Here is a 15,835-nt window from a genome sequence, read left to right as displayed (position 1 = left end):
TTGTTAACTGATAATGGCACTAACATACGTCTACCATTGAAGGTGATATAACAAATGTAGCAAGCATGTACTTGTTAACTGACAACAGCACTAACATACGTCTACCATTGAAGGTGATATAACAAATGTAGCAACCATGTACTTGTTAACTGACAACAGCACTAACATACATCTACCATTGAAGGTGATATAACAAATGTAGCAAGCATGTACTTGTTAACTGACAACAGCACTAACATACGTCTACCAGTGACGGTCATATAACAAATGTAGCAAGCATGTACTTGTTAACTGACAACAGCACTAACAAACGTCTACCATTGAAGGTGATATAACAAATGTAGCAAGCATGTACTTGTTAACTGACACCAGCACTAACATACATCTACCAGTGACGGTCATATAAGAAATGTAGCAAGCATGTACTTGTTAACTGACAACAGCACTAACATACGTCTACCATTGAAGGTGATATAACAAATGTAGCAAGCATGTACTTGTTAACTGACAACAGCACTAACATACGTCTACCAGTGACGGTCATATAACAAATGTAGCAAGCATGTACTTGTTAACTGACAACAGCACTAACATACGTCTACCAGTGAAGGTGATATAACAAATGTAGCAAGCATGTACTTGTTAACTGACAACAGCACTAACATACATCTACCAGTGAAGGTGATATAACAAATGTAGCAAGCATGTACTTGTTAACTGACAACAGCACTAACATACGTCTACCATTGAAGGTGATATAACAAATGTAGCAAGCATGTACTTGTTAACTGACAACAGCACTAACATACATCTACCAGTGAAGGTGATATAACAAATGTAGCAAGCATGTACTTGTTAACTGACAACAGCACTAACATACATCTACCAGTGAAGGTGATATAACAAATGTAGCAAGCATGTACTTGTTAACTGACAACAGCACTAACATACATCTACCATTGAAGGTGATATAACAAATGTAGCAAGCATGTACTTGTTAACTGACAACAGCACTAACATACATCTACCAGTGAAGGTGATATAACAAATGTAGCAAGCATGTACTTGTTAACTGACAACAGCACTAACATACATCTACCAGTGAAGGTGATATAACAAATGTAGCAAGCATGTACTTGTTAACTGACAACAGCACTAACATACATCTACCAGTGAAGGTGATATAACAAATGTAGCAAGCATGTACTTGTTAACTGATAATGGTACTAACATACGTCTACCAGTGACGGTGATATAACAAATGTTGCAAGCATGTACTTGTTAACTGACAACAGCACTAACATACATCTACCAGTGAAGGTGATATAACAAATGTAGCAAGCATGTACTTGTTAACTGATAATGGCACTAACATACGTCTACCAGTGACGGTGATATAACAAATGTAGCAAGCATGTACTTGTTAACTGACAACAGCACTAACATACATCTACCAGTGAAGGTGATATAACAAATGTAGCAAGCATGTACTTGTTAACTGATAATGGCACTAACATACATCTACCAGTGAAGGTGATATAACAAATGTAGCAAGCATGTACTTGTTAACTGACAACAGCACTAACATACGTCTACCAGTGACGGTGATATAAGAAATGTAGCAAGTATGTACTTGTTAACTGACAACAGCACTAACATACATCTACCAGTGACGGTGATATAACAAATGTAGCAAGCATGTTAAACAAGAAGATAATTACCAGGATACTGTCAAGTCTACAACTCTACAACTATGTTTGAAGTTTACCACATGATGTCACTCATGAAATTGGACAGTGAAAACCTTCCTGAATCCTTCAACCTTTCCAACCAGAATATGGAACTTTGCTTTGTTATCAAACGAGTTAATGAGGAGGAGAAAGTCGCGTACATCCTCAGTGGCGTTGATGATGAAGGATGTCGTAGATAGGATTCGTTTATCTTTTATCAGTCAACATGCTCCATTCATTAAAGAGTTCCTAAAATATCTCATTTCCAGCTGTAAATATCCGTAGAGAACACGCACTCTCAGGATATCAAGACACATTGTTCTAATTAAAAAATTATCCAAGGCGAGAGCCATTCAATGTCACGCTCAGACTACATAGTATGCCATTAAAGATTTTAATTATATGAGTTGCAGCTCAATTAAAATCGACAGCACACCGATGTATAAGCGATCATTACAGACATACTTGTCACAATCAGAGAATTCACATCGTTGCTGGGTCAATTTCTACAATCGACTTTCATAGGATATTTCTCAAAACAGGGTCGCTATAGAATCGATATTAAAATTACAACCAGCTGGCCAAACAATCCAAGTTTTCCTTTTATGCCTAGAAAACAGATCGCCATATGTCAAACCTTAACCAACAAAAAACCCCAAACACTTCGCATGGATCCCTGACACTACATTCGACACCCATAACTGAATTCTAACGAAAGTCGCGTCCTTGGATCCACACCATGTGATAAATCCCCATATGTTGACCACGTGGCTTACAACAAAGAACAGGAATTAGAATGCAGCATCTGCTTTACATTGGGCAGAATGTTTGTTCCTAAAAACAAATAATTTCCAATTAAATGGTTACCTATGGCACATATCAGGTTTGAACAATCAAGTAGCGATTAATCTCGACATAAACACTCGTCTTTCTCGAGAGGGCAAAGCTACCGCGCTGTTTTGACAGCTGCTGTCATGTATGTCCAACAGCGGACAGTGTTGCAATTACACGATGTATTTGTCACGTTAATTTACACTGAGGCTTGTACATCAGCAATCACACCCAACAGTCCCCACACCCCAGAGAAGATCCGGGTTAGAATTGGTATTCAGCAACGCATGAGATGCGACTATCGGGATCTGTGGTCACGTGGTTCAGAGGTGTCACATATCAACTCTTCGCGCTGTTGTTCATTAGAGTGTCTGCCTAGACTTGATTACTTACAGATCACCGTCATATAGCTGGAATATTCGAGGGCACTGGTTTCTCGTCCATTGTTTTTGAATGTTGATATCATACACTGTTGAACACTTATGCCTTCGAGCTGTGTCTGTCTGAATAAAGACATGAAGGACAGACTTGCTCCTTAGACCTGACATACAAAGTGCTTGCTACAGTAACAAGATAATTGAATTTGGATTCAGCATAATCATTGTCTTCAGTGTGAGCCGGTTGTTCCTTCAAGATACACGATAACTGGTTTATGGATGGTTAAATAGCATCCTCCTAAAACACAAGCATTGGTAAATTTCACAATGTTTGATAAGATATAACCATTTTCTCACATGAACATATATACACCTGGAACGTAATTAAGCAGCCCCTGATATATTTCGTGATAGTAGAGCAAATGGTAACCATCGTTAACCATGAATGAGACTTTCTTGGACCCCGTGTGAGATTTAGAGAAACCCATCTCTAGAATCTTGCACAAGTGGGAGCTGCTTTGCATAAAGAATGGCGACAATTGCCACTTGATCTTATCAGAAGGTTTAATAGTAGCATGAGGAGGAGGATTCAAGCTGTCAGCCAAGCACGTGGTGGGCACACCCGATACTGATGCCAGACACATCAGACATTAACATGCGGCGTTCCTTGTGCATAATTTCTTGTAATAGTCAGCCATTGCCAACGGTGGGACCATGCTTATTCAGTGACCATTTTCATAAAAAATCAATAGTGACCAAATCACATTGGTTACGCAATTAAATCAATACGAGTTGGAATCATTTTCTTGTTTTTCATTTGCCAATAGATTGTATGTTTCACAGTCGCTAAGGCTCCACTATCTTTGGAATAGTGAGAGAATTACGGTAAGTTTTGTTTCTCATCATCCCGAAAATAGCGGGGGTGCTTAATTACTTTCCAGGTGTATATGTCTGTATTTCATGTTTGTGACTGAAAACGAAACCAAACCTACCTTTGAATCTTCCACCTGCTATCCAGTGAGTTTCCTTTGATCTGGGTGCGGCCACGTCTTGATGAGCAGCAATGGTGCTGAAGGTGTTGGTTGTTCCGCATTTGTGAAACCCAGCAAGGTGAAAGTACGGAAGACACAGCAATGTCGTTTGGTCCTCTTCGAACCAACATGGATTCTTATAGTTTGGAAGGAAGGTAGGTTTCTTCTGCAATGTTTCATAGACAAATAGTGTAAATAGTACAAACCTCCACAGTCAACACTGAAAATCTGAAGTGAAATTATTTGTATTATAACGTATTAGAGATGTCTTGTAAATCTTCTACTGTTTCACAAGTACTGTATTGTGGGTATGCCTAATAAACCGCCGTCACAAGAGTATTTTCAGTCATTACATATACAACATCAGTACAAGAGAACATCTAGTCGTCAGGTTTTTTATAAGAAAGAAAGAAAAGAAAGAAAGAAAAGAACAAAGTGAATACTAAACATGAATTTCTCACGTCTACATCCATCCCTATTGACTGTACTATTGTGTATGATAATGTTTGGTTGCTATCACATGTAGGAATTCAACTCACTCAGCTTTTCAACCTCTGCAAATCGCTGATCAAGATTCTAGATCGTGTTTCTAAATTCATGCGTGCACAGGGATTCTTTAGCATTGCAGTTCCTTTGTAGGAAAATAGTTTCAAAGGCAGTATATTTTTATATTCCGACTTTTACTTTTTGCAGTCATTACACAGTTCTAGCTAGTTTGTGCACCGCATTTGTTCTCGTAACGCTCAATGGAGTCTTATGCTTTGGATTTCGAAACGGGATATCCTCTGCTATTGACGCTGCAGATTTATACAACAAACGTTTCTTCACACCATCAATGGTGTTTGATAACAACACCCGGAATACAATCTGAACAGGAGAGACAACTAAATATTCACTTTTCTCCTAATATACATCAAAATATATTCGTCATATAAACGTCATGATTACTGTCAACTTGAAACTTTTATGCATACTTACAAACCGCCAGAGCCATGTGCCGGAACTGAACACAAGTGAAATAACATCAAAAGCTAGGGTAATGACTTTAAACGGTTGTGATCTGAGTGTTTAGGTCAAGTGGATCAGATCTAGAAAATGTTGCTTTTACAATTTTGAAATTAATGAAATTTTCTTTGTCCATGATAGAGATCTATTCCTCTGTAAGGCGGACACAAACAGTAAATGATTCCTTACAAGTATTCCTGGCTGTCGACTTCCATACTTACAACACGTAATAAGTCATGAACTTCGTTTTGTTTCTTCGTCTCATCGTCAAGAGGAGGTGAAATACCGTCCCATGAACAGGACTGATCGGAGTGCATGGCCACATCAATACCGGGATAAGTCCCTTGAGCACCCTCAGGATGAGACGAGTCATTGTCATGACCTGAAGTCCTCATCAAAATGTTGTAATTTAGGTCACTGGTCTTCAAATCGGAACGGGACGTTCTTACCGAAAACAAACAAACCCATTGCAACACAGTGAGGAAGCATGTGGATGCAGTAAAGACGAAACAACTGTTTTTCAGCTGGAAAAAAAGGGAAAATGTTTATACAACTTTCCGGGTGACATTTGTCAGCATGACGACGCCATATATGTACCATAATAAGTAACAAAGTGTCATGAGAATTATGACTGCAATAAAAACCTTACCTTCATCATCTAAAATCAGTGAACACTGTCATCACGTCTGTCTCTGCCAACATTACTCTTGGGTCACAGGTGTTACCGTAAAGAGCGAACGAGCTGTCGCCATTTAGGGTAAACTTCATTTCGTACACAGTCGATTGCTGTTACACACTTCCGTTAGCTGAATTGTGTTGCATGTAGGTTCCCAAATTAAAACTTAAAGTTAACCAGGACTTACATCCGAGATCTGATGCAGAAGAAGTGAGACACCCAAGCGGGTATAAATAAATTACATGCAATAAAACCTTATATTGGTTATACCCATACTACATTTAGACTTCCACTGTTTTTAGTCGTAGTATATGTGTATTTTTAATTTTTGGCTAGATGTGACTAAATTGCTAACAGCTGAGGGGATGATGTAAATCCAACTAGGGTCCATGCAGGTAGCAAAGGTACTGTAAGTCCCCATGGTCCCTAGTATGGTGATCTTCAGTTGTTGGCAATCTATAGCCTGATTTTATGTTGTATTGTCCGAATAGTGATATTATTTTTAACTTTCCACACTAGTTTTAATCATACTTGTGATATTCTAGTTGTTTTACTGTCCCTCGTTGACAGGTTTTTATAGTATCCATATATTTCACTTCAGTATTAAACGTTCTCGTCACGATATGGCTGAGATATTGCCGATGTGACGTTAAATATTAACTCACTCACTCTGTTAACCAGGAATCAGGATTTTTGTATTTTATAAACATGGCATCAATGCCGAAGAATCCTGAAATACAAAATAATAGCAGATCACAATGGAATAGAATTCTGATAGCATGTGAACATTTCAACTAGACCATTGATTCCGCTTCGTCCCGGATCTAGGGTTAGATGTTTTGGTAAATATTGTCATTCAAATATTACCCCCTCCCTTTTTGGAAAAGCAACAACTGAGTATTACCTAAAAAGTTACCTTTGTCAAGTTTCAATCTATCAAATATATATTGGTAGACCTTAATTATTGATTATCCTTGACAATGTAAAAGAATAATCTTGAACAAAGTTACCTCAAACTTTTTTAAGAGGCATAAAGTCACCATCTGCATTCAACAAACAGCCAACATTAGAAACATCTAATTACATGTATACTCCTCATACATAGTTTTGGTCTATGTTACTGCTACATTTAGCTAGAGCTGTCATTCCAAAACACATTTGGAGTATCCTTTAATAACAATAATGGATAATTATATCCATAAAACGTGCCAAATTGTTATAATTTGGAACATTAGCAAAGAGCAAGTATTTCCACTTTCTGTCATAATCATCAATATCAATTTCCAGTTTCTGTTCAGCCAAAGGAAACTAGAACGAATAGTATTTAACATTTTAAACAAGCCTCCCGGTAAAGTTGGAAGACCAAGAGAAGAGAAGTTTAACTTTGAAATTAGTAATGACTTAATAATACCTATTTTTCCCCAGTCGGGTAATAATCCTTCTCGTCCATTGCTTACTTATTTGTTATTTCATATATATTATTTGCAAAATTATTTTTTATGATCTTATCATAGTCAACCGGGAATACAATACCTAGCCTGGAATTCTAAACGTTTCAGAATTCCAATCAAGGGCCAGATCTGGTCTATAATTAAGTTAACAATATTTTATTAACCTATCCAAACAACCCATGATTTGTCATAATTAATGCTCAGTCAAGTAATTACAGCAAATGTGTCTGACGTATCAACGACATTTTCAAATGATTCAATGATGATTTTCAAATCTACCCATCATGAATTCACAACGTGTCATCTGCATACTGTGCTATCAAGTACTCTACATCATCAATTTCTGAGGCTTTTATATGTATACATATTTTTTACAAAATAAGAGCACATAAAATATCAGCCCATAAGAGGAAAAATATAGAGGATAGATCGTCTCCATATCTGCAGCCACAACCAATTTGTATCCAATGTGACAGATTTCCATTTATGATAATATCGCCATATGCATTAATTTTAAGTGTCTTGTTTGTAAAGTACCATGATAAACAATCAAATGTCATCTCAAAATCTACTCTTAATGAACTTCCTGGAACATTTTTACATTATGTATAAAGTAGAAAGTCAGTATGTATGTTGTTGTCCCCGATACATCTGCTAGCCTCACAGCCGATCTGGTCTTCATCTGTAAGATTAGTGACAACTCTTTTTAATCCGTCAGAAATAACTGCTGGTAAGAATTTATATGAGGAATTCAAATGTGAAATTGGGCATCGCGTTTTAAAAAGATTTCCTGGCTTCTCTCCCTTTGAATAGAAGTTATAACTCCTTTTTATTGTGTTACATATAATTCACCAATATCGTAGTTGCAATATATGGATCTTAACAGCAAGTCTTCTATGGTAAGCCCAAGCATCTTATTGAAAATTCATAGGACAAGCCATCATAATTCAAGGACTGAAAGGAGTTAATGTTTAGTTATTGAACCTTCAGTCTGATCTGATTCAGCCTCATCAGTCTTCTTTACATCGTGTCCAGATTGGAGCAATTCACATTCAGCATTTGTAACTAGATGTTCATGAGATACATAGAGGTTTGGTTATAACTTGTTGTTTCTTCTATGATATACTGAGTCAAAAAAGAAACTTCACATTCTTTCTTCGGGGCACTATAAAAGAACAAGAGATGGTGAGATGATTAGATTTTTATTATTTCATTGCTGAGATCCGATTGCTGATGTACTCGATACACTGACTGTGCCACAATCAGTTCCAGTAGGTTACACCGCCGTTCCAAAACCTGGGTATACAGAATATGAAGTCACAAGAATAAAAATGGGATATTTCTCAGTTCAGTATTGTGTATGGCTGCCCCACGCATTCACCACTGTGAAGTGGACGATCTGAAGAACGTTGTGGTGCACAATACCAAGAACCATCCACTTCAAACTGAGTTGGACATACAGCATTGGCATCCGCGGAGTCCCGGTCAAGCAGGGGAACCGCTTCCTTTCCTAGACATTATCAACTAAATTAATGACAGAATTGCTTGGAAACTGTATTTTATTTTTGGCAATATTCTGATAATGGTTGATATTTCAGATTTTTTCAAAAACACATCATATATAATGATTCATAACACCTCGACTTGATGTCGCACATGACTTATCACGATATACAATTCCCTAATCATAATGATTACTCGTAAAATATTTAAATGTTTTTAAAAAATCCATGGTAGAAACAATTCTGAGAAAGAAGCTATACAGTAAGCCTCCTACCATGCAGACAGGGTGACAGCATACATGTAACGCACGGGCAGTACATGTCAGGGACCGTCTCAAAACATCAAGTGTCAGTCTCACTGCTGGTTGGAATTACAATAGGTGTAACTCGGCTGACGTTAAAGGGGCACTGACGCGGAGCAATTTCCGTGGACTTGTGTAAACTTTTGTTATTGTTTTTCTCCCGTGAGCACCCGGATGATATCCCAAAATTCGTGACTGGTTCGTGACCTCCGCTGCGCAGTCCGTAAGCGCAACTGATAGTTTAATTATAGACAGATCAACTGAGGTGAAGTCATTTTTACTTCATTACGAATGTATTATGAAAACAAATGAAACACTTTGAAGGTTAATTATCTGCCAGTGGTAGAAATGGTAAAAACACTAATAGGACGGAAAAATAACGAAGCCAATGTACGTCTCTATATTTTAAAAATAGTCTCATAACCCTAATTAGTTTATTGTCATATTTGTATGATTTTGAAAATTAATGAAAGAACACACGATTTGCTTATACTCATAGTAAATTTCTAACATAACAGCAACATTTATACATTGTATAGATTGCCAATGTGGATCCTATTTCACACACATACGCGATATAGTGTGTGTTTTCTGTCATACAGATTCTGCTGAATGCTACAACAAATAAATTAAAACAAAATGCAAATAATGAATGTAAAACAGACTAATTTTATAGCAACAATGTCAGGCTACTACCTTGTTCAGGAATGTATCCATCAATATCCACGTAAAAGAAATCGTATTCCATTCATCTGCAGCTGGTAAATATTCCTGCTCTGTGTCGCGTGTCTTACAACTGTCTCATTTGCGAAAAAGTAACACATCGTTTCACGTCTTTCACTTTGGTGAAAACTAGATAAACCTCTCATTGGTCTACCAAGATAGCACACCTGGCAACTAATTGTATGATGTCCACTATTCTAAGTAATTTAGTTAACCAATATTGAGCAATCAATCAATCAATCAACGCAAGGGTGGTTAATTCTTTGAAGGGAGGATGTTGTTTTTGCACTCACGCATACGACAGGGTGTAGTCATCTACACACACTGCCTTTTGACAAATCCGCTAGAAGATAAAAGTAATTAATCAATCAGTGTGTTATCGGTTAATCCTTTGATCGATGTTTGTTTTTGTAACTCAGCTGATAAACCCTCTTGCATCACTTACATGCACATATTACATAACATACAATACATTTGCCATTACAGACCTTAATTTATAATGTTGAGTATTTACTCCAGACAGGAGAAATGCCAAATGGGAACCTTTGTTGAGTAACCGAAGTGGTGTTGCTACTAATTATACCTGTTATAAATTCATGAATTGACCATCAAGAGAATGATGACAAATAACACGTGTAGGTTTACACCATCAAACGCGAGTTACAGCAAGGAAAATGTAATCTCTGTGTCGCATGCAGCCTGAAAACACTTATGGGCCGAAACTGTTTTGAGGATACCAACGGAATACACACAGGTATTTGCTATGTACTTTGGTAAATAGGTGAAATAAGTTTTTTTTTACGTAAGACAATTTTCAGATTTCTCTACCAAAGGCAAAGTCGTCGTTTTTTTGTTTACGAATTCAAATAAATCAGCTGTGTGTTTTATTATCATAAATAATAAACCAGGGTAGCTACCATAGCTACCAAAATTTACGTATGCTATTTGCTATCACAGCTCAACCAACACTCAAAACTACCTAAATATAAAGCTTTGCAATCTTCCGTACTGAAACAAATGGCTTGCTACGTGCCTGTAGACATCATATTTTCATGTAACATGATTAAATATCGAGGTTAAAAACACAGAAATAGGATCAAATTGGATCAGTAGCTATACCATCCAAGCATCCGAAAAGAACTACACTGCTGGAATATTTGGTTACGATCGGACAAGGAACACCATGGATATTTTTAGACAAGTGGCATATGATAGTCATCCGGCTTCCTGACTGTTTAGGTGGAAAAATTCTGCTGATATGGACAGGAGCCCAGTTCCTTTGTCCGTCACGGTCGAAGGAGCGGGCGCTGACCAATTTGCAGTTTGGTTCCGTAATTAGACCGTTGGCGAGAAGCATTATTCGCTCCGCATCAGTGCCCCTTTAACGCTCTTGTCGTATTCGGCGTCGATACTGAGAACACATAGTCTCTACACCACACTGTGTTTAGTTTCTTGAAGCAGGAGCATTCCTGAAGATGTCATGCCCAGTTGACATCTTGCTTATGTTGAATTTCAAGTAATGGACATGTAAGAGTGGATATGTAAGAGTGGACATGTAAGAGTGGACATGTAAGAGTGGATATGTAAGAGTGGACATGTAAGAGTGGACATGTAAGAGTGGATATGTAACAAATGTATCAAGAATGTGCTTGTTAACTGACAATAGTGGAACCATTCAGCTGCATCTGGTGTTACATTCCGAAGAATGTTACAAATAGCTCTAAGGTGGAGAAAGCAGATATTTGAGACATGGTTGATTTGAGTATCAAGTGACAAGTCTTGATCTGTGAATACTCCGCGATCTTTCACAGATGAAGCTAGAGTAATCTCTGTATCAGCTATTGTGACTTTCTCAGTCGTGCTTTTCATCAGACGATGTTTACTGGCGAGAAGCATAGCTTCTGTCTCATCCATTTGTCTCGTTCAATTTGAGCATCATAGATGACATCCAGGATTTGATGGACAGATAGCTGTCTTCTCCAGGGACTATCAATTCAAAGCAAAAGAGTCTAGATGCTGGTAATTCGGTTTTGGTGTACTACAGTTCAATAAAATGCAAACATAAACTAATGTTTACGATAACATGTAACATATGGTTTACTTGTGCTAAACAGAATATACGAATAAAGATACTGTTGTCACGCTGAGAGGGAAATCTGAGGTATGGATGGTTGATCTAGACAGACTCATGATAATACCTCCCCAAACCTCCTTCAAAAGTTATGTGCTATATTTAGGAGAATACACATGTTATTTATAAAGTTATGTGCTATATGTAGGAGAATACACATGTTATTTATAAAGTCATGTGCTATATTTAGGAGAATACACATGTTATTTATAAAGTCATGTGCTATATTTAGGAGAATACACATGTTATTTATAAAGTCATGTGCTATATTTAGGAGAATACACATGTTATTTATAAAGTTATGTGCTATATTTAGGAGAATACACATGTTATTTATAAAGTTATGTGCTATATTTAGGAGAATACACATGTTATTTATAAAGTTATGTGCTATATTTAGGAGAATACACATGTTATTTATAAAGTTATGTGCTATATTTAGGAGAATACACATGTTATTTATAAAGTCATGTGCTATATTTAGGAGAATACACATGTTATTTATAAAGTCATGTGCAATATTTAGGAGAATACACATGTTATTTATAAAGTTATGTGCTATATTTAGGAGAATACACATGTTATTTATAAAGTCATGTGCTATATTTAGGAGAATACACATGTTATTTATAAAGTTATGTGCTATATTTAGGAGAATTTGAGATAACAGACGCTCATTTGTCAATAGACACACACTGTGCAGAAGATTAAGAATTTTAGGTGAATTTAAACACTCAGGTGAGCACGCAACTGATCAATCAAAAAGTACCTATTTGATCTTGGCATTTGATAGCCATCGTCTCGTTAAAGAAAAAAACCAATTTCTTCTTAAGGGCAATAATTTTGGTTGGAGTTTTTGCTACGTTCAGAAAATCACTGATCGTTGGTTTGAGAATTTATTAAACATTTCCAAACAATGTACGGGATTAGCCATCTCTTCAGCGTGTCAGGATTGACCATTCATATGACCAGTGATGTGTGCCTAAAGGAGAATACCGCGTTAACTGTTAGTGTATCAGATGATTCAGCGCTCATTACCTTAAACCTTCTGAAACATTTTCTTCTACCCACACCTCTACCTGTTCTTATTTTCCTCAACGTCGTGACACATTGTTGCGCCTAAATACATGTAAATGTTTGTTATTTTCCCTTATCCCTTATGACAATAAGCAGTTACTTTCTTCCAAATCATGCCATGTAATGGTGTTGTGATATTAATGGTACCCCAGTCATGGTCCAAATGACTTCTTTGTGTTCTCCAGAAAACGTGTTATGACTCATCAACTTGTTCATATTTCATATCAAACACCACCTTATTCTGCAAACTTTTCACGAAGCCCAACTTTTCAAAGTAGTACTGTTTTTGTCGGTATGTTCTGTTTACAACAAAATAGAGGCGGTTTGTTCTATGATTAAAGAGAGTTTAGTTACAGTCTGTTTGTTTAGTTACAGCCCACATTCAGGTTCCTTAAATATTGTTACGAGAGTGTACTTTTTTGTAAACTGTATTATTAATTAAGTAATTATTATTGCTGGGTCACAACGTTTAGTGCTTTGAATGATAATTATTATTGGTCACATTTCATATCATAAATGTTCACTACTTTTCGTATTTTGGGAACAGGCTTTATAGGAAGTGTTCTGGAGTTGTCTCCCTTGGTTAATTGTTTTCTTCCGGAAGACTTATACAGTTCTAGAACATTCTACGTTGATGGCGATGGTCGTATGTGCTCGACATTTCAGGAATAGACACACAGACTACTAGAGTATATATCTGCCTCTCCGTCAACGCTTGATCTTCATAACCGTTGCTTGGCAGCTCACCGTTTACATTAGGCATAACTGTTTCTCACTCTCGCACCAAGACTTCGGTGAGTTGACATTATATTGTGACCCATTACTTGACTCAGTAGAATTGTACATGAAACCTCTATTGTAAATCTCTGTATTTTGCTTTGTATCTTGCCTATGTTTCTGCTGAATACAAATATATTGAAAATATCAAACTTCTCAGTGTTATATATTTTGCCGGTTCTGAGGGGATTTCTCACACTTTTGGTCACGGCAATTTTTAATCGTAACATTATACAGCCCACATTCTGCATCTGCACAACGAGGTGGTAACGGTGACTTAAAACATAATGTAATTATGAATGATCCACTCCAAACCGCTGGTTGGTTATGTAACTATAAATGTCCATTTGCTATTTGTGTATCATGTGCGATACCTGGAACCTTCCACGAACAAAAAAAAACACGTGCGCCTTGTACGTCATTTGTTTTTACTCACTCAACTGCCGAGGATGCAAGATTAGAGTTACCTCCCTTCAGGGACGCCGATAATGTCAGAAGCGGCCTGCAAATGACCATATCGATGCTTGTACTGTTGACTAAATTATCTCCAATCCACCGCTATTGTAATTTTATTAAGAAATTACCAAGTCTGCATTGCCAACAATGGGCTGAAACCTAGACAAAGCAGTGCAGACAAGTGATCGCGTGTCCCATTAGCCCGCAGATAGGTGGAAATGCGAAGAGTTGTGCTGACTGGGGAGACCAGAAACCTGTATGGTGTCAGGCAGATGGAATCATTTCTTGGTTTGTCAACATTACCCTCCCCGTCAGTTTCACTCACACGGAAACCGTCTTGCATCAGTTCCAGTTTTCCTTCTATATTGCACTGGCATTGCTTTGGCATACTTGGAATCCTGTAAAATCACCCGCTGCTATTCTTTAGTTGTTCAGTTGTGCTTATAAACTGGAATGACTGTTCAGATTGGAAAATTCAAACGGGAGCAGTTTCGCTTAGAAGTATTTCAAGCTTCTATAGTCCGTTTGGCTCAAAAGCGGACCGATGAATTGCAATGTAATTCGAACACTAATATGCATAACATACCCAATGAAACGCTGATCATAATCAAAACGTCATACCAAGTCTGTGAGGTTTTAGCAGAATTTTGTCCTAATAGTGGTGTAACAAACTATCATTAAAATATTGACACAGTTCACTGTTTATTACGAGGGAGGAGTGCAGAGAAAGGCACTGCCGAAAAAAAATTATTTATTTATTAACCTGTGCTGTGCTTCCTGGCACCCGTGAACGGCAACCTCCTCGTGGTGGGTGCTGGGTAACGCCAAGAGGCGTTCATCCCCGTTGTGGACCCGTGGGGATATTTGCGGGAAAAAAACAACAATAAACCAACCTGATGAACATTACATCTTTCCTGTGCATTCCGGTCACGGTCTCTGCTCACAAAACCTTGAACACAAGTAAAGGTATCGTCAAAGATCGGGATCGATTGTTTGATGATATGTCAGAGCTTGATATAGCATCAGAAATGAAGGATCAAGGTCTGCTTCATGTCAAGCGCTTTTCAACTCGGAAAAACAATGAAACCATCAAAACCAATACGTATCTGTTTATTTTTTCCTCTCCAAATGTGCCCAAATCAGTGAAGGCAGGCTACTGTAACATTCAAGTTGACACCTACATCCCCAACCCGCTCAGGTGTTTTAAATGCCAGAAACATGGACACGATTGTACTAGTGAATCTAAAAAATGCACCAACTGCTCAGGCGACCATCCATCTTTTTCTAAACAGTGTCTTATTTGAAAACAGCAAATGGAGATATACAAAATACAATTTATTCAAAATATCTCTTTTTCTGTGGCAAAAAAATGTTAAAGAGATCTGATCTTCCAGAAAATTATGCTACAGTAGCAAAAACATCATCGGAGCTCTAAAATACCAAAATCATCCATAGGCTGCCAAACTACTTTGACTTGGGTAAACTCTCCACAGCTTTTGTACCCTGATATATCATCTCAGACAGAGGAATCAAAGTATTCTTCTGATCACAAATCATCATCTCAGTCACACTCAAAGTCTCAATCGACAGCTGATAGTCAACAAACTGTTAAAGGTAAACCTAAACCAAAGCTTGATGCTTCAAAGCAACACAGTGGCAGAGACCCTAAAGGGTCACAAAATAGAATTCAGTAGTTCAATAAATATGGGTCTCTTGAAGACATGGACATATCTGAAAACTTCCATTCTAGGACACATAGCTTGTCG

General features: G+C 37.4%; 1 protein-coding gene across 1 annotated transcript in view; it reads right to left on the bottom strand.

Moving 5' to 3' along the window:
• The window catches only part of LOC137258639 (carbohydrate sulfotransferase 15-like), a 57,269-nt gene that overhangs the window by 15,673 nt on the left and 25,761 nt on the right, over nt 1-15,835 (bottom strand). The window contains exons 4-5 of the mRNA XM_067796336.1: nt 5,196-5,356; nt 3,931-4,135 (exon numbers count right to left, since the gene is read on the bottom strand). Coding sequence (XP_067652437.1) covers nt 3,931-4,135; nt 5,196-5,356 — 366 coding nt within the window. The remainder of the gene's footprint in view (nt 1-3,930; nt 4,136-5,195; nt 5,357-15,835) is intronic.

The sequence above is a fragment of the Haliotis asinina genome, chromosome 12, assembly GCF_037392515.1.
Source record: "Haliotis asinina isolate JCU_RB_2024 chromosome 12, JCU_Hal_asi_v2, whole genome shotgun sequence".
Taxonomy (NCBI): Eukaryota; Metazoa; Mollusca; class Gastropoda; order Lepetellida; family Haliotidae; genus Haliotis; species Haliotis asinina.
Note: the sequence above shows the minus strand (reverse complement) of the source record. Positions and strands in the feature narration are given on the sequence as shown.